Source organism: Glycine max, chromosome 4, assembly GCF_000004515.6.
Source record: "Glycine max cultivar Williams 82 chromosome 4, Glycine_max_v4.0, whole genome shotgun sequence".
Classification (NCBI taxonomy): Eukaryota; Viridiplantae; Streptophyta; class Magnoliopsida; order Fabales; family Fabaceae; genus Glycine; species Glycine max.
Window position 1 is genome coordinate 40,394,011 of NC_016091.4, and position 24,409 is coordinate 40,418,419.

The 24,409-nt window shown below is 33.7% G+C and overlaps 1 protein-coding gene across 7 annotated transcripts; it reads right to left on the reverse strand.

The window, feature by feature from the left end:
• Window positions 1-13,670: 13,670 nt before the first annotated feature.
• Window positions 13,671-22,729, reverse strand: LOC100797798 (LON peptidase N-terminal domain and RING finger protein 1). 7 transcript variants are annotated; one of them, XM_014774743.3, is made up of 19 exons: window positions 22,348-22,729; window positions 21,205-21,303; window positions 20,041-20,123; window positions 19,829-19,913; window positions 19,646-19,732; window positions 19,444-19,503; window positions 18,737-18,798; window positions 18,368-18,561; window positions 18,224-18,284; window positions 17,623-17,800; window positions 16,813-16,851; window positions 16,652-16,710; window positions 16,490-16,526; window positions 15,300-15,349; window positions 15,133-15,202; window positions 14,695-14,770; window positions 14,247-14,362; window positions 14,079-14,160; window positions 13,671-13,909 (listed from the first exon to the last, which is right to left on the reverse strand). In XM_014774743.3, the coding sequence occupies exons 1-19, from the start codon at window positions 22,417-22,419 to the stop codon at window positions 13,902-13,904; spliced, it is 1,518 nt and encodes a 505-aa protein (XP_014630229.1). In that variant the 5' UTR covers window positions 22,420-22,729; the 3' UTR covers window positions 13,671-13,901. The 7 variants fall into 7 exon arrangements, with proteins under 7 accessions (XP_014630229.1, XP_014630231.1, XP_014630227.1 ...); XM_014774745.3 differs by having other exon boundaries at window positions 14,247-14,326; window positions 22,348-22,728; XM_014774741.3 differs by having other exon boundaries at window positions 14,079-14,147; window positions 22,348-22,728.
• Between the last annotated feature and the right edge of the window lie 1,680 nt (window positions 22,730-24,409).

Sequence of the window (24,409 nt, forward strand, 5' to 3'; positions counted from 1 at the left end):
AGGGATAATATGGTCTCCTATTTTCACCTCTGAGTTAGAAACCCTCCTTCTTTTGTTGAACTTACATTCCATATACTCTGATTTGCTTCTGCTTAGGCGAAAGCCATGTGTTTCTAGAGCTCGTCTCCAAGTTTCCAACCTCTCATTCAACTCCTCCCTCGACTCCCCAAGGAGGACTATGTCATCTGCAAAAAGCATGCATCTCGGCGCTATCTCTTGGATTTGTTCCGTGAGGACATCCAGAATTAAGGTAAAAAGGTAGGGGCTAAGGGTTGACCCTTGATGCAAACCAATTGTGATGGGAAAATCGTCTGACTCTCCACCCTGTGTCCTAACACTAGTCGATACCCTATCATACATATCTTGGATAGCTCGAATATATGCAACCCTAACCCCTTTCTTCTCTAGAGCTTTCCACAAAATCTCTCTAGGCACTCTATCATACGCTTTCTCCAAGTCAATAAAAATCAAGTGCAAGTCTTGTTGGTCCATGCGATATTGCTCCATCACCCGCCGTAATAAATAAATCGCTTCCATGGTCGACCTTCCCGGCATGAAACCAAATTGATTCTCAGTAACTTGAGTCTCCTTTCTTAATCTCCGTTCGATCACTCTTTCCCATAATTTCATGGTATGACTCATGAGCTTGATTCCCCTATAATTTGCACAATTTTGTATATCCCCCTTGTTCTTATAGATTGGCACTAACGTGTTTCTCCTCCATTCCTCCGGCATGCGTTTTGACCTCATAATTTCATTAAAGAGTTTGGTGAGCCACTCAAGACCTCTATCTCCAAGAGTTTTCCACACTTCAATAGGTATGTTGTCTGGCCACACCGCCTTACCGTTACTCATTCTTTTCAACGCTTCCTTTACTTCCTGTTTCTGAATTCGACGATAGTACTTATAGTTCCGGTCCTCTTCTCTTGTGTCTAGACTGCTAGAGTCATATCCATATCTATCATTAAATAAGTTGTGGAAATACGCCTTCCACCTTTCCTTGATATCTTTTTCATGCACTAAGACTTTGCCTTCTTCATCCTTAACACACTTTACTTGATCCAAATCTCTAGTCTTCCTCTCTCTACCCTTAGCAAGCCTATATATAGATCTTTCTCCGTCCCTGGTTCCTAGAGCTTGGTATAGTCCGTCAAAAGCTTGGGCTCTTACCTCACTCACCGCCTTTTTGGTTTCATTTCTAGCTATCTTATACTTATCCCAAGTTTCAGAATTTCTACACCTAGGCCACTCCTTGAAACACTCATTTTTTACTCTAACTTTGCTCTGAACACTTCCATTCCACCACCACGATTCTTTACCCCTAGGTCCAAAACCTCTAGATTCACCCAACGTCTCTTTAGCCACTTTAATAATCTCTTGGGACATCTTGTTCCACATATCATTTGCACTTCCTTGTGATTGTCCACACCATCCCTCCCATATCTTTTGTTGGAAGATTCCTTGTTTCTCACCCTTCAAGTGCCACCATTTGATCCTTGGTGCTACCATAGGAGAATGCTCTTCGTTGACAATGTCATGTGGAACCTTTAGTGAAGGTTAATGTTGATGGGAGCTTCAGAAATAATTGCATGGAGATAGGTGGTGCATTCCAAGATCATAAAAGAAGATGACTAGGTGGGTTCTCAATTTTTTTTGAAGATGGATGCCCAGAGTGCACCGTTTTTGGCTATAGGAAAGGCCTATATGAAGCATGGTAGTGCGGTTATCATCAGTTAATTTGTGAAATTTATTACCTTGACGTATTTGAGGCTATTCGTAAGGGTAACGAGGCTGGTTCCAAGGCTCATATGCATGTGGATCTAATCGCAGACATTCTTTAGGTACTATAGAGAAGTTGGAAAGTTGAACTCCAAGTGGTACTCAGGGAGGCAAATAGAGTAGCACACATCTTATCAACACAGGGTTTAGGTTTGATATTTGTGATTGGATCCTAGAAGACACCTCCTTTGGGGGCACTAGCCAGTTTAGAACTTGATTCTGTTATTCTGTAATTTTTCTTTGTTTTCCTACTCTACCAAAAAAATAAAAGTATTTATTAGAGTTAGTTAAAGTAGTTGTAAAAGTAGTTATTTCTGTTAGTTAGTTAGTTCCAAGTTGATGTATATATAGCAATCATTGTGTAATCATTCACCAACTTTCAATGAATTTATTTTCTAGTTCTCTCATATAACATGGTATCATGAAAAATTCTGCCACATTCTTAGTTTTCTAGCTTCTCACGAAGCATCTTCATCTTCAAGCTTCTTCTCTTTCATTGAATCTTTCTCTAGTTTTTCTCCCACGGTAGCCATGAATGAATCCAGTCCTTTATTCATTCATTATTCCGATAATCTCATATTGATGCTTGTTTTTCATCCTCTGTCTAGAGAAAATTATAGTTCTTGGAAGAAGGCAATGAAGATGGTGTTTCTTGGCAAGAACAAGTTCAGTTTTGTAGATGGTTCCATTCCAAAACCTACCACTAGATTTGTTACTCATTCCCTTTGGCATCACAACAATAACATAGTTGCTTCTTGGCTTTTGAATTCACTTTCGAAGGAGATGTAGGTTAGTGTTTTGCATTACTCTTCAGCTAAGGCTATTTGGAGTGATCACAAAGAGCATTTTGAGCAATGCAATGGGCTTCTCATTTTTCAACTAAAATGCGATCTTGTTTCACTTCAGCAAAAGTCCAAGTCAATTTCTTCTTATTATCCAAAATTGAGATCGATTTGGGAGTCATTGATTGAGTTGAAACATGGTCACACATATATGCTTTATTAGCTCACAATAATTTGTCAATCACTTTTCTTAAAAGTCATTTTTTTATTCAGGAGATGCCTCACTCCAAGAAGAATGGCAATGGTGATCTCACTGAAGGCCTATATGTTTTGTCCTCCTCGGCTTGTTTTGATGAAAATCCAAGAACTTCTAATTTAGTTTCATACAATTCTTTTACAAATTCAGTTTTTTCTTGTCAAAATGTTGTAACCTATAAGAATGCTTATGTTTGGCATTCAAGGTTTGGCAATGTATCTGACAAGATTCTTAGACTTTTGAGCAATGAAATTCCTTTTGATATGTCTCATATTTTTTCTACTTCAGATTGTCAAATTTCTCCTCTTTTACTTCACTTAATAATGTTTCCCACTCATTATTTGATATTTCGCATTGTGACATTTGGGGGCCATATGGTAAACCTACATATGATGGGAAACGATTTTTCTTAACTTTGGTTGATGATTGTAGCCATTTTACTTAGGTATTTTTACTCACACACAAGTTTGAGGTTGCTAGCGCCATTAAATAGTTTTTTCAAATGGTTAAGACTCAGTTTGGAGCTACTATTAAGTGTCTCAGGTTTGATAATCCAAAAAAGCTTGCTCTTATTGAATTTCTAGCAGAACAAGGAACTCTTCATCAATTTTCTTGAATGGAGAGACCTCAAAAAAATTCAGTAGTGGAAAGATAACATTAACATCTATTGAATGTGGCTAGGGCCTTATTTTTTTAGTCCAAATTACAAATACAATTTTGGGGAGAATGTGTCTTCACTGCTGCTTTCCTTGTCAACACAGTTTCCTCTCCTATTTTACAACAACAATCCTATCAGGTGCTTTTTGATTCCAAGCCAAATTATCACTCTTTAAGAGCCTTTGGTTGCCTGGCATGTGCAGCAACATTGCCATCTACTAGGAACAAGTTCACTCCTCAGGCTATTCCATCAGTTTTTGTTTCTAGAGATATAGTTTTTCATGAAATGATTTTTCTTTTCTAGGCAGTAACACTTACTCAAGATATTTCACATTTTGTTGATGACATAGTTATTCCTTTACTTGTTGCTGACAATTCATCCTCAGATCTTCTTGCTTCAGATGCTATGAATACTTCACCAACAACAACTATTGTTGAATCTGCATCCACTGCTAATATCAATGGAACCTCTGTGCTAGTAGTTCCTTTGAGGAGATCCTCAAGAGTGATGGAACCTCGATTTGCAAATCCAATTTTTAGCATCAGCAAACTGGAAAACCAATTTGGGGCTCTATGAAATTAGGGAAAATAAAAGAAAAAAGAGGAACTAGAGAAGAAGATGGAAAGAACAATGCCACAATCTTGGAAGATTGACAAGTTGAGAATGATTCACCACAAAGAATAGAATTCTTTGATAAGAACCTAAGGTTTCACACAAGAACCAAGAGAGACACTCTCTTAACTGTGTCTAATATAAAAATTTCATCAAAACTTCCAACAAAGTGTTTAACAAGTCTATTTATAATTCCTACTAATAATCCTAAATTAGGCCCAAGGCCCAATAACTAATCTAATAATTAAAAGACTTAAAAATAACAATAAAAAAGGTAGCAGCCCATTACAAGTCCAAAAATAGGCCCAAAAATATAATTAAAAACGAAAATAAATCCTATTCTAAAATTTGGGTAAAATAAATGAACTTGACTTCTTTTTCTCTTTCCTCCATGAGAGAATTTAGTCTCTCATCAAGCTCTTCTTGAAATCTCTTACTCCTTGCTCTAGTGATTGACCCATCCATGTTGAGCCCACCCAAGCCAAATTCTTCCTCCTTGGATAGTCCTCTATCATACCCTCCATCTTGGGAAGAATTCGCTCTCAAATTGATGTCAAAAGTATCTACATCACAACGAGTCAAGTCAGTAACATTAAAAGTGTTGCTCACACCATAGTCAAGTGGTAAAGCAATTTTATATGCATTATAGTTGATGCGCTTTAAAACTTGAAAAGGACCATCTCCCTTTTCTTGAAGTTTAGATTTCCTTTTGGAAGTAAACCTATTCTTTCTCAAGTGAATCCAAACCCAATGACCCGGTTTGATAACCATTTTCTTTCTCCCCTTATTGGAATATCCAGCATATTCTTCAATCTTTTTCTCAAATTGTGCTTTCCCCTTCTCATGAAAACTCTTAACAAAATTGGCTTTCGAAAGTCCACCCCTATTTATCATAGCATAAGTGTTAGGAAAAGGTAACAGATTAAGAGGGGACAATGGACTAGAATCGTAAGCTATCTCAAAAGGAGAATAAGAAGTAGTAGAGCTTACTACCTTATTATAAGAAAATTCAGCATAGGGTAGGCATTGCTTCCAAGATTTCAAATTCTTACCTACCAAGCACCTTAGAAGTGGAGATAGAGTTTGATTTACCAGAACGATGGGCATAGCACATGGACTCAAACTTTCTCTAACCCATCCTTTTTCCATCAAGCTTTCCACTTGTCTTTGGCTCTTTTTTGTTTCTTTTGGATTACTTCTATATGCTGGCCTATTTGGTATGGAAACTCCCCGCATGAGATCAATTTGGTGCTCTATCCTTCTCAAAGGAGGTAACCCATGAGGGGTGTCTTTGGGAAAGACATCGCCAAACTCCTTCAATAATTCTTCCATGCCTATAGGCAAAGAACTAGCAATAGAAGACAAACAATAATTATGAGGCATTAGTAAATACATAGGTTTCCTAGCTAGCATCACTTTCTTCACCTCTTTTTCTCTCATGAACAAGCTCTGTATTTTTCTCTCTTGATTTTTATCTTTTTTTTTTCAGTTTCACTCTTTTTTTTATCTCCACTCTTTTCTTCATTTTCTCTCCTTTCATGTTTCTCTTTCTTTTCATCAATTTTGTTTTTCTCTTCTTTTCTCTCTTGTTCTCTTTTCACTCTCATTTTTATTTGATCCTCACAAACCTCACTTGGAGATAAAGGATTAAGGGTAACCTTTTGCCCTTTATGTACAAATGAAAATTTTTTTGTGACACCATTGTGGATAACATCCCTATCATACTGCCAAGGCTTTCCAAGTAAAAGATGGCTAGCCTCCATAGGGACTACATCAAATAGTATCTCATCAACATATTTTCCAATGGAGAAGCATATCAAAACTTGTTTATCTACAAATAGCTCCTTATTCTCACTCAACCATTGTAGTTTGTAAGGCCTAGGGTGAGGGGAAGTTTTCGAAGCAAGCTTTTCAATCAATCTTTGTCTAGCTACATTAGTGCAACTATCCCCATCAATAATCAAAAAACATATTTTCCCCATGACCATGCACTTGGTATGAAAAATGTTCTCCCTTTGAGTTTCATCTCTATCCTTACACACACTCCCCATTAACCTCCTAACCATCAAAAGATCACCTTCTAGGGGCTGTACATCACATTTACTTTCACTCTCACTAGAAGAACTAGAAGAGCTAGAAGAAGATGCACTAGTGATATCCCCATTACCCATCACAACCATAGTCCTTTTGTTAGGACATTGGGAGGCAATATGACCCTTTGCCAAACACTTAAAACATTTAATAGAACTCGCCTTTGAAGAAGTGGGAGTAGGGTTAGAATTTATTTTACCAAGGGCAGCACCTTTTTCATGAGATTTGATCATTTGAATGAAGACCCTCCCTCCTTCTTGAATGTCTCCTTATCTTTCCAAGTTGAAAAGCCATAGAGGGACTTCTTGTATGCTTGATTCCTCTTTAATTGCTACTCCACCTTGATAGCTTGATGAATGAGATCCTCCAAAGAGGCATAGTGGTGCAACTCTACAATGTCTTGGATCTCTCTATTGAGACCATGCAAAAACCTTGCCATGGTGGCCTCTTGAGACTCCTCAATTAGAGCCCTGATTAAGGAAATATTCATCTCTTTGTAATACTCATCCATAGTCCTATTTCCTTGATTAGTCTTTGGAGCTTGTTGTGAAGGTCTCTCCCATAATAGGAAGGCACAAATCTCTCTCTCAAAACTCTCTTCATGTCTTGCCAAGTATTAATCAAAGGCCTTCTCATCCTCTCAACATCACTCCTCACTTGATTCCACCACACTAAGGAATATCCCTCAAACTCTAGGGAGGCCAATTTGATATTTTTCTCTTCGTTGTAGTTGTGGCAAGCAAAGACTTGCTCAACCTTCATCTCCCACTCAAGATACACTTCTGGATCATAAGTCCCGTTAAAAGTAGGGATGCTCACCTTCACTCCCTCAATCTCTTCCTTTCTTTGTCTACCTCCATATCTTCTATGATTTCTTCTCTCTCTATACCTCTTATTCCTCTTTCCTCCCTCATCTTCTTCATACCCCTCATCTTCTCCATAAGAAGACTTAGATGATTTGCCTTCTCTTCTTCGCTCTATATTTTCAATCCTCACACTTAAAGCTTCACTACTTCTGTGTATTCTTTCCAAACTCTCTTCATTCTCCTTTCTCATTCTCTCCATCCTTTCTTCATCTTCATAACTCATTCTTCTCATTTGCTCACCAAGTTTAATTATCTCCTCCATGAGCCTTGCGGTTTTTGGAAATGGTGGAGTAGCATCTCCACTTGTAGAAGCCATACCTACAAGAAAAGTTGGTGCACAAGTAAAAAATAGAATAGGACCTCACCACTCAACTTAGTATTTCACTTGTGTATCACTCTTTCAAGGCTTTTTCTTTTATAATATCAGTTCTTATGCAGAACCTTCAAGCTCAAAATCAAGAAGTATTCAATGTGAAATATGTCACAAATCAAAACTCAACTCAAGAAGCCAAGAAAAAAAAATACTCTAAGAGAAACTAAGGAATTTTAAAGACAAGCAAAAATAATGAAAGGAATACTCAAAAGAAAAGTCAAGGAAGGCAAACTAAAAGACTCCAGAATGAAGAAAAGAATTGTCCAAGAATTGAACTATACTAGATGTAAATAACAAATAAGACACATTTTTTTTTAAAAAAAATAGAGGTATGTAAAAACAAGAAAGACTCTCAATGCAGATTTTTTTTCTTTCTTTTTTCTACACTTTTCTTCTTTTTTATTTTTTATTTTGGCACACAATTCAAATTTGAATGCAAATATGTGATTGGAAAAATTCAAATCTAAATTGTAATAGAATTTTGCCTCCAAATCTGAAAATTGGGTTTCTTTCTTTTTTTTAACTTCTTTCTTTCCTTTTTTTGCAAAAATTTTAATACTATATTTATAAAAAAAAAAAGATAAAAATATATCGATACTAGATATAGTTCAAAAAAGAAAGATAGACTCAAAGAAATAAAATAAAGGAAGATAAAATAATAATATAAAGTTAATTAAAAAAGTGACAGAACAAACAAACAAAGGAGGAAACACACATGAAACAGAAAACACAAAGGATAGATAACACCTAATTTTAAGAACCAAAGCTCTGAACCCAATTGTTGTAACCCCGATTTGCAGATCCAATTTTTAGCATAAGCAAACTGGAAAACCAATTTGAGGCTCTATGAAATTGGGGAAAATAAAAGGAAAGAGTGGAATTAGAGAAGAAGATGGAAAGAACAACGCCACAATCTTGGAGGAGTGATAAGTTGAGGATGATTCGCCACAAAGAATAGAATTCTTTGATAAGAACCTAAGATTTCACACAAGAACCAAGAGAGACTCTCTCTTAACTAAGTCTAATCTGAAAAATTTCATCAAAATTGTCAACAAAGTGTTTAAGGAGTCTATTTATAACTCCTACTAATAATCTTAAATCAGGCCCAAGGCCCAATAACTAATCTAATAATTAGAAGACTTAACAATAACAATAAAAAAAATGTAGCAACCCATTACAAGTCCAAAAATAGGCCCAAAAATATAATTAAAAATGAAAATAAATTTTATTTTAAAAGTTGGGTAAAATAAATGAACTTCACTTCTTCTTCTCTCCCCTCCATGGGAGAATTTAGTCTCTCGCCAAATTCTTCTTGAAATCTCGTACTCATTGCTCTAGTGATTAGCCCACCCAAACCAAACTCTTCCTCCTTGGATAGTCCTCTATCAAAGAGAGCCTAAGGAGCCACCTTATTTGTTTGACTTTGTGTGTTCCAATACTTCACAAACTTATCCAAATCATTAATTTTTTTCCCTAGATAGACTTAATCCAGATTACGAGGCTTTTATCAATCAGATTTCTACCACATATGAGCCTCAGTTTTATAACTAGGCAGCTCCTTTTCCTAAGTGGAGAGAAGCCATGGCTCCTTTAGAGGATAGTAACACTTGGTCTTTAGTTCCTTTGCCTTATGGCAAGCATTGCATAGGTTGCAAATGAGTGTTCAAACTGAAATACAAGGTAGATGGTTCAATGGATAGATATAAGGCTTGACTAGTAGCCAAGGGCTACACACGACAAGCTGGGATTGACTTCTCCGATACTTTCTCACCAGTAGCCAAACTTACATCTGTAAGAGTCCTAATAGTTGTAGCTGCTGGTAAAAATTGGTGTTTACAATAATTAGACATTAATAATGCATTCCTAAATGGAGAATTGTTTGAAGAAGTTTGCATGGATTTACCTCAAGGTTATAAGACCAGCAGTACTAAGGATTTAGTTTGCAAACTCAATAAGTATTTGTATGGTCTTAGGAAAGCCTCAAGACAGTGGTTCTGTAAATTTTCATCTACCTTGTTTCAGCATGGTTTTACACAGTATAAAAATGACTATTCATTGTTCACACATGGATCTGGCTCATCCTTTGTTATTTACTGGTGTATGTGGATGATATCATCCTGGCTGAACCAAATTCTGCTTGTGTTACTCAGATACAAGTTCAGTTACAATCATTGTTGAAATTGCTGGTTCTTGGTTCTCTTAAACATATTTTAGGCTTGGAAATTGCTAAATCCAGCAAAGGAATCTTCTTAAGTTAGAGAAACAACACTTTATCCTTGCTTGATGATACTGGCTTCTTAGGTAGCAAACCTATAACTCTACCTATGGATCCAAATCTGAAGCTCAGTCTAGTTGATGGTGATCTTATTAAGGATCCTTCATTGTACAAAAGAATGATTTACAGGCTTATGTATAATGCATCTGACTATATCTCAGCCAGATATTACTTTTGTTGTGCACAAGCTTAGTCAATATATGAAGCATCCTTTGTCTACTCATTTAAATGCAGTTCATCACTTGCTGCAGTATTTGAAATCCACTCCAGGTCAAGGTCTCTTCTTCCCTCCAAATAACAAGCTACACTTGTCAACCTATGTTGTGCAAACTGGGGGAGTTGTTTAGATACCAAAAAATCCACAATTGGCTTTTGTGTTTTCCTTGGAGACTCTTTGATTTCCTGGAAATCTGTCAAACAAGGCACCGTTTCAAAATCTTCAGCTGAGTCAGAGTATTATGCCTTATCCTAAGTAGCAAGTGAAGTGATTTGGTTACAGTGATTGCTAAAACACTTCAAGGTTTCTATTGACATAGTCATCCTCTTCTGCAATTCACTTGGCCTTTAATCCTTCCCATCATGAGAGGTCTAAACATATTGATATTGATTGTCACTTTATCCGTGAACTAGTTCAGAAATAACTACTCACATTGATTCATGTCAAGACTCCATATCAAGTAGCTGATATGTTTACTTTCCATGGATTCATCCACAAGTTGAGAATTATTAACATATATTCTCCAACTTAAGGGAGGATATTAGAGTTAGTTAAAGTAGTTGTAAAAGTAGCTATTTTAGTTACTTTGTTAGAAGTTAGTTAGTTCCAAGTTGATATATATATAGCAATTATTGTGTAATCATTCTCCAATTTCCAATGAATTCATTTTCTAGTTCTCTCATCTAACAGTATTGTTTGAGTGCTTAAAATTAAGACTTTACGTGCTTTAAACTTAGGTCAGACCTTTAGAAAGAAAAAACAACGTTACAAAGCATAAATATAGTGTGCTTAAATCAGAGGATGAATCATCTTGATCCTATTAAAAGAATTGATGTAGACTCCAAGGTCATTTGATTATGTCAACTGTCGAAGTTAAATATTTGTTAAAATTACTGCCACAAAAAAATTTGTTAAAATTAAAGAATTCTAAACCAGAAATATTGTCCTTGTTTTTTCTTTAAGGAAATATAGCCCTTGTTAAGAGGGGAAAAATATTGAAAATATGCATCTAAACACTCGTTAAATTAGATAGGTTGAAGCATCTCGCTCTGATTAAACATTTGACGTAGAGTCTAACGTCATTTGCTTACGGACATTGTCCCGATTTTATACCACGACAAGAGAACGTATTTGCTTTTCACTCATCTTTTTTACTGGTGCTTTCCACTCATTTATTAACATTATTTAAAATAAAATTACATGTCAAATAATACTTTTTTAAAAAACAAATATGATCAGTTAGACAACTTTTTTGAAAATATAAAACTGCAAGTGACTTATTTGCGGTTTTTTTTATAAAAAAAATAATAATCGGGCATAACAATTTTGAAGCATTCTTGCAGTTCATAATGTGATATTCTTGCAGTCCTTTATGAGAAATATAAAGGACTGATAATGTGGATCCATCACGTTATGAAGCGTGCTTCTTCTGTGTTGCTGCATTGGCCAATCAGATAATTAACACAAAGTAATTTGAGATTAAGAGACATGTCATTAATCAAAGCATCAATGTCATGGGGGCATTTACGCTGATGTACAGAAATTTTGGCCTTTTGGGCAAAAACAATGTTTATAAAATAATTTCAACAAACTTCGACAAAAACTTTATTATCATTAAGAGAAATAACTTTATTATCATTAAGAGAAATGTGAGTAATATATTCTTTTTGAACATATTATTTTTAAGTAGATTTCAGTTTTTATTCAATGAATATGTACTTTAATTTTATATTTTTTAATTAATTTTAACCAATAAAAAAATATGTTAAAAAAATATGTTTTTAATCAACTAATATAGTGAAAGGGTTTAAACTCAGAGAAGATCTATCTTTTCTTCTCCCTTCAATCTTTAAACCTCCATTTCTAACCAGCAAGTAAACTTTAAACTGATGATATCTATATACTATCAAGGTTTAATTATAAATTTTACCACCAAAATTTTATTATTTTATAAATTTTATCATTCAAGTTTTATTTTAACAAATTTTATCACTCAACTCTTTCTTTTATGAATTTTACCATATAAATTTTTTATTTTTTTTATATTTATCAACATATTAATAATAAAATGATGTAATTTTATTTTATCTTTAACTCTTTTTATGATAGTGGTATAATACATAAAAATTGAAAACTTAGATAATAAAATTTATAAAATAAAGAAAGTTAAATAATAAAAGTTATAATTAAACCTATTATTAATAATGTGCTCATTGCAAAAGTTGGACTGATATGAATCAAGGACAGCTAATACTTAAAACCAATCAGAACAAAATGGAACTGGATAACTACTCTGATTTTATTGAGACCTTTTTCATAGAAATTCAGAAAGATTCAATAAGCACAACACTGAGCGAAGGAATGATTGATAATATAAAACATAAAACAATGTCTTGCATTGGGCCCCTAATATAATAGTAACATGTTGCCAACAAGGCATTATGTTATGTCCGCAAATGTTTTAGTATGACATTTACTTTAGTTGGTTGAACAGGAAAATAAATAAAAAAATGTTTTATGTCAACAAACTTAACAAATGCAAAGCGCGAAACAACGAATCATTCTAAATAATAAATACTGCCTCCTTGTCATCGAGGTGGCATTAACTGTTGTCCAAAGAAAATAATGTTAAGGCGTATCCAATGAAGCAATTCACATGATATATCATCTTTAATATATATTTTTTCACTTTTTCTGATAATAATATATTATCTTTATTATTTTAAGTAATTTAATCAATTTTTCTTTTCAATTTAGCAATTCTAAAAAGCTTCTTAAATAGATCCCACAATTTATTTCACTCTTTTATATTTATTATTTATCTTAATTTTAATTTAATATATTTTATGTCAATTGTTTTAATAATATATAAATATATAATAATTTGTAATTACATGAAATTTTCACTTCAAAATTTAAAATATAAAGAAAAAGGAATGGAAAAGTTTAAATAAAAATACACTATTTTAAATAATTTTTATAATACATGCAAAACTAGTGTGCTAATAATTTAAATAAATAAAATAAATTTTAAAACAACCATATTTTTATTTATGTAAAGAAATATAAAATAATACATTGTTAAAATTAAAATATAGTTTAATTTATAAACAGTTAACAAATATAATTCATTTGTAACTAAATATTTTATATATAAATGTAAACTAATATTTTAAATACAAAATTAAGTGAACCTCATTAAATATCTCATGAAAGAAGAGTTACCCGATTAGAGATACCCTAATATTTACTCTTTTTTCCAGAACTCCTACAAACTCGAATATAAAAATGATTTGGAGTGTTAATTACCGTCAATGGACGTTTGTTTTTCGCTGCCATCAAGTCCCTAGTGTGTTCGAAAAGTTCTGGATCATTTTTCTACAAAAAGCTTGTATATTTTAACTTTCAATTCTTCTGATAAATAAATTATTATTATTATTATAAGTATACATTAGAAATCATAATTAAAGTATATTATTAAAAAATTCTATAAAAGTATTTTATCATTGATTTCTTAACCAATGAAAAACACTTGTTAATATTTTTGCCTAGAATTATAGGTTTTGAAATTTTACATAGGATCCAAACAATGGGTAAAGGCAATTTAAAAGACAGTAAACCCCCAATAAAGTGCTTTGTGATTTACGGATGGACTTGTAAATCATTCTGGCTTATTCCAAATATGATTTAATTTATTACGTCTGCATTCCGCCAGCATAATAACTCAACTTAAAAACCACATGCAAAAACCAGATGGCCAATAAAAAATGTGTTGTAGATGATTATATATATTAGAAAAACTGTTCAACCCTATGTTACAGCAAAAATGACCTCATCAACGGTTGTTTATGAGGCCGAAGAATGTTGAAAGACTTCTAAATGAATTTGCAATAAACAAATATTCAATTGCAATAATAGTGGCAGCCCTCCTCAGCTTGTCTTACTGAATTCTGCACCCTTGTTCCTCCTGGCGGAGAAATATCAGGCCCCGTCTAATCCTCTACAAATAAAAGGAAGAAAATTTGTTTTTATATGGTAACAAGCAAGCAATGTATACAAATGTAACTACAGCAGTTCCCATCCATTGAATTAAACTACAGAATAAAATGCTATATCAGAAGATCAAATTCAACAATCCCTCCCTCTCAGAAGATCAAATGGCTTAATACCTCGGCAGTGTCTCTTATGCGTAGGAGATCCAATCTTTCCGCAGGCCTCCGATTGGAAAGAGTAGCCAGCTGCAATCAAAGCCTAAATAAGTACACAAAAATAGCAAAAGGTGATGTTTTCACCCACAACGAAAAAACTGATGTCAAGTCACAGATATATGTAATTACCCAAAAACTAAAGCGCTCAGGGTCTTTTGGTGAGGGCATCATTACTTCAACACTGGCGAGTCTCTCAAGTTTTCTTTGATCTGTATGATATTCCAGTAGTTTAGTATTGCAGCAGTCCATTGTCATTTGTAAAGGTGCAAAGAGGAAAAAGGTCACTCCCATTCAGAAACATAGGATAACAAAAACTAAAGCATCATCAGAATTAACAGATTCCTATAAGTGCTGGAAATATATGTTCAGCAACCCCCCCAAAAAAAATGGGAAAAGAAAAAGGCGATGACCAATATATCTTGGTTGTCATTATAATCAAAGTACAAAGAAGTCCTAGGTAGTAGGTAAACATCATCTGATGATGGTTTAAAAATTACCAATATATCTTGGGTTTCACTATCACCAAAGTACAAAGTAGTCCTAGGTAAACATCATATAATTATAGTTTAAAAATTACCATGTCTTGCTGCTTCTTTAGCTCTTGCTATCCATGATCTAGCATCTTCGACTGCATTATATGTCTGTTGCTGTAACTGTAACAACATAATAATAAGTTATTACTTAGAAAGATGGATCAACAATTTGTTACAGTATAATGCATTCAATCTAAAGAGTCATCAGACATGTAGCTAAGCCTTAACATTTAAAAGTAAAGCATAAAGGAATATAAATTTTAAAGGCAATCAAAGATCTCATTATTCAAACCACTAGGGCCAGCCTAACAGTGGGCGTTTCAGTAGTTTGCATGGAATCTTAAGTACAAACCCCATTACCACCATTGTACACCCAAAAAGAAAAAATATCATATGTATGCAGATAGTCAAATAAACTAGCATGCTATCCACATGACAGTGAGCTTACAAATACATTCATAACAAAATTTTAGTGAACTTACAGTATCTCTTTCACTTGTCCCTTCTGGTGGCATAATATCTTGTATCCATTCAACCTCTGCAACACGATACCTGCATAAAACATTAAAAAATAAAGCCATATTTCCATGAAAGAAAAACAGCCAGATCAACAGCTAGAGAATTCATGAAACACCCAGAGACAACTCACCCATCTTGATCCCAGGAATGGATGATACGAAATCTCCTGCGACTTTCAATCTGCATGTAGAAACACTTTCTTAGACATTGAAATATTTTAAAATAAAATTAAAGAAAAGCCAAATCTATTTTAATAGAATCCAGATTAAGATAGAAAATTCTTAGGAGCCTCCGAAGTATCCTAGGACCACTAACACCAGCCCAGCAGTGACAAAAATAAAATGAGAAACAAACACCAAAACAACTGACTCTTAGAGTGAACTTGTACAACTTGTCAATTGTTCACAATATTCTCAAGTCCTTCTGGCAAGCGCATACGATATAAACAAGAAAAAGTTCAATAAATTGCTTTCTGGATTTATCAAAATTGTCAGAAAATGATTGGGATAAAATTTTTACCATGCGAGAACAGTGTAGACAATCAGCATCATAACAAAATATAGATTTTTTGCTCTGTAATGGAGAGTTGCACATTTTACAATCAATAATAATCAATCTAAGTTCTAACTACATGTAATGGTCTGGCCTAATTCAGCTCACACCTAGTTCAGCAATATCTCATCATCTGTAAAATTCCATTGACAGAAGGAAGTCCTCCTAAATAAAGCTACATAAAGAAAATCCAAACAAAATGTTGATATTATAATAAGATTGTAACCATTGTATTGTTGAGATTTTACAATATACGCTGAAATTGTGTTAGAATATTTGATTGATTTCATAGTAATTATTTCTTTTTAATAGCTGTACATAATTAGGGTAATTAAACTAAGTATCTTGTAATGTTCTTTCCCTAATTATAGGAGATGTCTAGTACAAATTCTATGTATATGATAGGGCTGGGAGAACACTAAGCAAGTTTTTCAGTCAAATGTTTGTTCCTTGTCTCTGTTTCAAATAAGAAAACCCTAGGTAGACCCTGTAGTTTCTGGATTTGGAAAGGAAGCATTTTAAAGATAGGAGAATTTTTTTATATATTTTGTGAATCTCCTGTCATATGGAGAATCACACCAGAGAAATGTTCTTAGAAAATACAGAAAGAACTAAAAGAAATCCTGCCAACAAAGATGAAAGAGAGAAGTGGCTTGTTCTTGAAAGTTGAGAGAAAGACAAAAAAAACTTCCAAATTTCATCTTCACTAATAAAGTTGAGAGCAGTGAAGTATATATAAGTACATAGATAAATCAGTTAAATTTTCACCTCTATATAAAAACGACCATCTGGAAGTGGTTCACACCTACAACATCAAATAAATAAAATTATTTAAATCAAGTGAAATACATGAGAATGAATTTCATATGGGGAAGGGGATATGTATTTGAGATTTTATATTTTCATGTGAAAAGGATGCCAAACACCTACTCTGTGATTTCCACTTCACAGGCAAACTCAGCTAAGGAACCTGTTGAATCAAGTATAGCCTACAAGATCAAAAGACAAGTCACACACACACAATAACAGATGGAAATGGTCAGTGCTATATAGCAAAAAAGGGGGAAAAGGAGATAAGTGAAGTAATCTACCATTCCCATCCGATGATTGCCTTCCATTATTCTTCTTACCTGTTTTATTTAAAAAATAATAATAAATTAGAGATATGATGACATTCAGAGTTTCAATACTAGTGTTGATAAAAAATAAAAAAATAAAAAAGAGTTTCAATACTAATGAAGAAAGCCCTAAGTTTCATTTTTCTAAGTTTTGCAAAGTTGTCAATCCCTAATACAAACTTTGTAATGCAAAATATAACTATAATACATACATTATAGGAAGAAATAGTTTCATGAAAATTGATTGAATATGAATAAGAACATTTTCAGTATTTTTAACATGTTAATTTTTTTCATACATTTTGTTGATAGCAACATTTTTTGAATATATGAAAAGGAAAAAGAAGAATGTCCCACTGAAAATGTCCACCAGCGTCTACCCAGCATAGTTAACCACCATTAAACATTTCAATAAACTCATAACACTACTAACCACTTATGAAGCATACTTGACCATTTGTGCCACAAGTACAAATCGATAATCAATAATTGGTCCGTGGACGCTGGGTGGAGAATTCTCAACAGTACATTAATCACTATTCACTACTCAAGATAAAGAATTGGTATATATTTTTCAAATATTTATAATAAATCAAGTGGTTTAATTTCTATATCCTCGCTCCCAAGTCCCAACTACTCACCAACATTAGGCAGATGGCACTGAAAAAGACCCTACTGTTTCTTAAGGACGAACCACAAGAAAACAAATCACCAACTTGCACATACAAGATATATTAAAATTTAAAATTTTCTAGCAACTATCTGCATCTGTTACCAACTCACCATGAGTCTATACCGAGGTTCAAATATATTGAGTGGAAACCTTTGACATGGTATGACAACATCCATGACAAAAAGAGGGAGTAAATCTACACCAGCTTTGATTAAACTGTCGTGCTCTTGCTTCCTTTCAGCATATTCCTCTGGGAAATTCTTTTGTATGATGTTCTTCAATGTCACACTAAAAAAAAAATTGACAATAACATTAGAAAAGTAATGGTAAATGAAATCTGTTATTGTTTTTATTTGACCAAAATATCTGAAGATTAAACTGAATTCTGAAGAACACATACTCATAATCCCAAAGGAATTGCCTGTTATAGATATCAAAGAGGTTCAGCAATCACCAGAAGGGTGTTGACAACATGCATTTTTTTTGTCCTATTAATTTGGGGCAATACATTGTCTCAATCTCAACAAGAAAAGTAGCTTAAGAAAGTAACTTCCTACTGCCACATTTTTTGCCACTTGGTTTTCAACCTATTTTGGTTAGAAGAATGATGAACTATCCCACTATGAACTAGAAGAAAAATAAAGCAACCCAAAGCTTTCATGCAGTTTCCCATTTATGACATTGTAATTGTAGAGTCTATAGACAACTCACCTGATGGAACATGTTCTAGGACTAATAAACAGAACAGTCCTGCACAATGGGCATTTGTTTCCTAACACATGAGGACAAGAATCAACATAGCACAGAATATATAGATTCATGTAGAAAATATAATCAACAGAAGATAGCACTAACCACGATCCATTGACTGAAATAGACACGAACAGCAAAAAGAATGTCCACACGGGGTTGTGACAGGTTCATACAGTAACTTCAGGCAGAGAGTGCAATCAAAATCATCATTACGTTCTGGATGTCCATGTGTACTCATCCCTCTTGAACTAGATGAAACACTTTCCAAATTTTGAAGAGAAGCCCGAAGAGAATTACTACATGATATCAGAAGAAATGAGAAAAAAAAAATAGTGAGCTGTGAAATAGTACAATAAATGACTATTGCAAAAGCTCTATATTCAGATATTCCATCTAAATTTAGATAAGGAATATATATATATATATATTTCTAGTATATAAAAGAAGGAAAGACTTGAAAATGAGTAATACCTAAAAGGATCAACTTGAAGGCCTGAAAGAATAACATCCCGGGCTTTTTCATATTTCTCTAACTGTGAATTTAATACAATATCATATCAAGTTACATTCAACATGAGCACCATCATAACAAAGAAGTAGGGCAGAGAGGCATATGTAAAGACTCGAGAAAAGGATGTGCAATTGACCAGGGGCAAAAACATACAAGTTGACATAATTTCCTATATTATAGAAACTCAAAATCCTATAGCACATACACAATAGAAGTTACTTATGACATCGGGCTTTACACAAGCATTAAATACTATGCAAGTACAACTTCCACACCTTCAAAGTTCAAACTCAATGAAGCACAATAATAATGACTCTAAATTAAAGTTGTCAAGAAGGTAGGGAAATCTGCATAAAATAGCCATATTAACCATAGAAGACCCAGAACATAACAAAAGCACATTAATTAAATATATAAAATGTAATGAGGCTTGTTTAGAATCACAATTGCACTGTTTATTTAGTTTATTAGAAGAAAAACTCAAATAATTTTAATTACTTTTTGTCTGGTAGGTTTCTGAAAGAATTAACCACACACTGGTAAAGGTGCCTTCTATTTCAAAGTATTCCCTAGAATCACAGGCCATAAGTTATAACTAAAACAATTAGTCACTGTCCCTTATTATTCTTCTGAATCACCATAATATTAGTCATGTCCATCGCCACACCTGTCCTTCACTCAAGAGTTCCCCATCAAGTAGGTACAGACCCAGGGTGGGAGAATTCTCCTGAACTAGCAACATGAGTTAAAACACAAATGTATGGGAAGAAAATAAAAATTAAAGGGTAAATATATTTCATAAAAATCAGGGGCTACCCCACAAATTCAAAAGGAGAGATTAACTGATTAACAGAGCATGAGACACTTACCAGTAGAAAAGCATTGGCCTTTAAAAGATATGATTTTGCTGAATTACTTTGGAGTTCAACAAGCTTCTCAGCATCCTTCAAACCCAGCTGGAAATGGTTGTCAAGAATCAACTTAGTATGTGCAAATTAATTTACAAATACTACAATACATCCGCATGATAAAAATGATGCAAGTGGACATACTTCAGCAAGTGTTGTGGGTTCAAGCCCACTCAATGGCCTACGTTCTGAAGATGATGGTGTTCTGTGCATGAAATATTGGCTAATCCTGATTGGAAAATATCATGATTGCCATGAGACCACTAAACTATACAAAACTGGAGCAAAATTATTTGAAGATGATAAATACGTTTATAACAAGTAATTCAAAAGAAAATTGTGAAACTATGATTAACCTAATATAAGCTGCACTTCGATTGCTGAGGATGATTGGATCACCTGATTTGATGTTATTGGCTCTTGAGTAAAAGTTGATTGCCTGAAATAATGACAAAGGCAGACATTGGAAAGACATTGTATAAGCATCAAATTTCATTGTGTATGAAACAATTCCACAACATCCCTTTATTAAGTTCTGCAGTAAGGCTTGTAATGCATGAGAATTGCATCTATATCCAAATTTGAGGAGTGTTTTTCAGGAATAAAGCATGTATGAAGTGGAAAAACATTAAGAACACACAAAAAAAGGAACAGACTGAAGCGTAACACTTAATGTTTCCCAAGCAAAGCATGAAGTAAAAACACTGAATTAACTGTTTGTCATGATAATGGACTAATTATATTATGTCAGGTTTGTTCACTTGTTGCCAACACCAATTCAATTAACTTCCATCTAACAGGCCAATAGACATGGGAATCAAGCTCTACAAAAGTTGCTAACTGAAAAAATACTGAAATCATACAACGATTGTACTTAAACCTTTAACAAAAAAATTAATCTAAAATAAGCATATCTATGCAATATTTAAAGTGCAACAAAAGGATCTGCTTTGTAAACTAGTTAACAACCAAGCTAAGAATGATAGACACAACAGAACAATATGATTAGGTTGATAATAAAGGCCTTTTTTTGGAATTAAATGATAAAATAAGACATTTAAAATAAGATTCCACTACATGCAGCTGCATCCAGAACAACTCAGGGTTGGAAGAAGATCTGTTCTTTCAATTTCTTGACATAAAGCTATGATAAGCCAATAATCTCATTTCAATTTCATATTTTAAAAAAGCTTAATCTTACATGACAAAGTACTTTAACGAAAAGAACTATTCCACATCCTCCTAATCTGTCCTCATAATTACTCAACAAAGTATTAAATATCTTTTATGTTTACATGACTACAAATGCACGTACATTTTCTTTTAGCACTTTATTAAGAATTACACGGACATATCATTACTCTAATGAAAAAGTCACTTTAATACTTATATTTTTGTAGAGAGAAAAAAAAAAAAAAAAGAATTGCAAGCAATTATCATATATAATGGACTGCATTCAAAAGAACAGTCAACAGAACACCACCACCCCTCAAAAAAAGTATATATAGTAGCACACTAACCTCTTCCATTCTGTTCTCTCGAAATGCCACATTCCCATTCTTCACAAGCTCGTACACATAATGAAGTGTGTCCCTTGACAAACCTTCTGACCCATTTTCCTGCAACCCAATCAAAGTTTAGTGTTCACATCCTTATGTTTGATTCTCCACAAAAACATCAATCTGTTCAAAATTATAAATTTACTGCTTCCTGTTTTATTGTTTGATGCATAAGAGGACCATCAATGATCAAACCAATAGAACTATAGAAGAGGAGCTACCCAATGGCAAATGAGCCTATGATCCCGTTTAGATCAATTTCTCCATAAGCATTTGCAGAAGAAAATAAGAAACTAAAAAAATTGGGTTTCTCTTGTGAGTTAAAATCAACTTATATATAGAAGTTCTCCCATTTAACTTCTCACTCGATACATTTTACCTTCTTATTTACTACTCCTATAGGTACTCAATCCAAACAGGACAATGTCAAACAAGGAGGACAAAACATCCCCTTTGCTTATCAGAAAGTTCTATTCAAATCAAAACCCAGCCATTACCACCCACCAAGAATGTGAGAAAGGAACCAATGTTTTTTAAACAGAAAAGTTAAGCCATTATTAATAAGGACGTTAAGAAAAAGTTGCACAATAACTCAGGGTATAGAAAAACATCGCAGTTAAGGGGCAGAAAAATAATTGAATCCCATTTTGAGTGTCTTTTTCTTGTCCTCGGATTCACCACCTAAGAATTAAGTGTCAAAGGGAAAAAAGTAAAGTGTGGTAACAAGAGGACTTGGCTTTTAGCATATTCTTCTCAGCAAACCGACACGAAAAAGGAAAAAGAAGCAAACGAAAGAAACCAGTTCGAAAAAAAAAAAAAGCTGTGCACAGCTACACAGTGCAGTAAAAACAAGCAAGCACTAAATCAAAAAGTAGCCAAAGAAAAAAAAAGAACAGAAATGAGAAACCTTCACTCGCTTAACATCGATTTCCCAAAAATCGCGAGTGTTGAAACGCTAAAAAAACAAAAGAAAAGCACGCATTGGAACAGAATGCAAAAGAGAAGGCGAATTGAGCGTTCGAACGTGACCTAAGTGAAAAGAAAAGCGCGATTGAAAGAAAGGAAAAGAAGTGATTGAAGAGAAGCAATGCGGAAAGGACTGACCAGAACGTAGTCGTCGACGTCGCGAAGGGTTTGGTCGAGGGAAGAGGGAGAAGGGGAAAGAGAAGAAGCCATTGATTGGATTGGGAGAGAGTGTAAGAGAAGAGAAGAGAGTGAGAAATGGAAAAGAGTTTTAATGTTAAAATGTTTTTATGTTAAGATGATTGGTTAGGGGCATCGTGTTCGAGCGTGGCTCCTTCGTTGCATACACGGACCAAAATCCACTACGTCTTCTCTTCGCTCTTCTCTTTTCCTTTCCTTTGTGTAAAAAATGGAACAGGAATTGAAAGTTGAAAATGAGAGAACCAACGTGGTTTGGTATGTGTTGTGTATAGTTGTGAATGAGGTCTGTTTGTTTCTCTTCTCTTTTCTCGAGATGGATGGGATGTGTTGTACGTGGAAATATATATACCCCTTGTTTTTTGTTGTTTGTGTGGAGAGAGAGTGTGTGCGTGTGTTGTTGGGGCCCTTCTGTTGTTGTGTTTGGAATTGAGGCAGTGCCAATTAGCACCAAAGCCACTCAATTTTTTTTGCATAGTTTCTATCATTTTGACTACTCTTAGCATTTCTTCTTGTGTTCCAACCGAGACGAGCCGCTTGGTCATTGGTCAATCCAAATTTTCCTCAAATTAATCTTCTTATTACTGGATAAAAAATTATTGAATGCATATTAGATAATGGTAAGTGTTAGATTCAGGAGATGAAGATTTGGTTGAGGAGGAAGAGATCTCCGGGTCTAGGAACGAACCATGATGGCTATTTAGGTGGGGGAGCACGATGACATCAAGAAGATCCTACGTTAGGGTGTTTACATACACTTCAACGCTCAAGTCAGTCAAATGTTGAGGGTGGAGCAAGAATGAAATAGAGTTAGTTACCATATCCGTGCTTTTATACCATGTTTATAGCGGAATAATCAATTATCCCAATTGTTATCATGTAGCCCTAGGTGAGGTGCCACGCATCGAGCGTGATCATCTTCTCGTTGTAGCTGAGAAGGTTGTGACTCCAACTCGAGTATAGAGGTTCTCAGGATGGGATCACAGATTTGGTTTTGGTGACTTGAGTTAAAAGAGTATCTCAATTCATACGATGTTAAGATCCCACTTTCAAATCAGGTGTTCCTAAGTTAGTTACTTCTTTGTAGAAATTGTTGACTTACATGTTATAACTTAAGGTTTTAAACGAAAAGGAAATAATATCTTTAGCTTAATACCATCTCTTAGCCATTTTTTTGGAGAATTGGTCAATTCTCCTAATTTGGTTCTTATCCCGAGATTACTTCCAGATAAGTAAATTTGTTGTAATTACCAAGAGTGTATGGATTAATTAGTGTAAGATTGTTTGAATTTTAAGTATTAAATACTTAAACAAAGAAATTTTGTCACTATTGGTACCAAAATAGTTTAGCCAATAACAAGGTAATTAATATTCGACAACAAACAACTAATAAGATTAACCGATATTGCAACCGTTATAAAATAAAATATATCAATATTTGTAAACTATTTTTTTATTTTAACATATTAATAAAATTAACATTTTAAAACTTACTTATAAAATATCATTCTAAAATATAAATTAATTTAAAACAAAAGGAATACAATAATATCACGTCAGTTTTTAACAAATTTTATTTATTTATTTTATTATTGTTCATAGGGTCAAATAAGTGGATGCTAATTTCTTAATCAAGGAAGGTGGAGAAGCTCACCAAAGAAGGAGTCCTTAAATTGTGAGGTCGTCCCACTAACGTCGTTGAATTCACCACCACTACGATGATTTACTCATGTTCGAGAATAAATATTATGTTATGTGCAAATTGTTATTATGTTTTAAAAAGAGTTGGCAATATCATGTGTTATAATAATGCTAAATAGAAGTAAAAAAATCGTTTTCAATTAAAATATGATAAAGAAAAATTAATAAAAATAAATTTTATTTTTAAAATAATATAAGATAATAATTATTTAAGTTTAGTTAATAAATTTTAAATTATAATAATAGATTAAAAAATAAAAAGACATCAAACTAGACCAAACTAAATCAAAAAATTGGTTTGATT

Excerpts from the sequence above, each read along its gene's own strand:
- LOC100797798 (XM_014774741.3), bottom strand. The coding sequence starts at position 22,419 with ATGGCTTCTTCTCTTTCCCCTTCTCCCTCTTCCCTCGACCAAACCCTT. Across the intron at positions 16,711-16,812 it reads GCAATCATCGGATGGGAATG|GCTATACTTGATTCAACAGG; the intron begins GTAGATTACTTC and ends TTGATCTTGTAG. Across the intron at positions 14,771-15,132 it reads GGACAAGTGAAAGAGATACT|TTACAGCAACAGACATATAA; the intron begins GTAAGTTCACTA and ends ATGTTGTTACAG.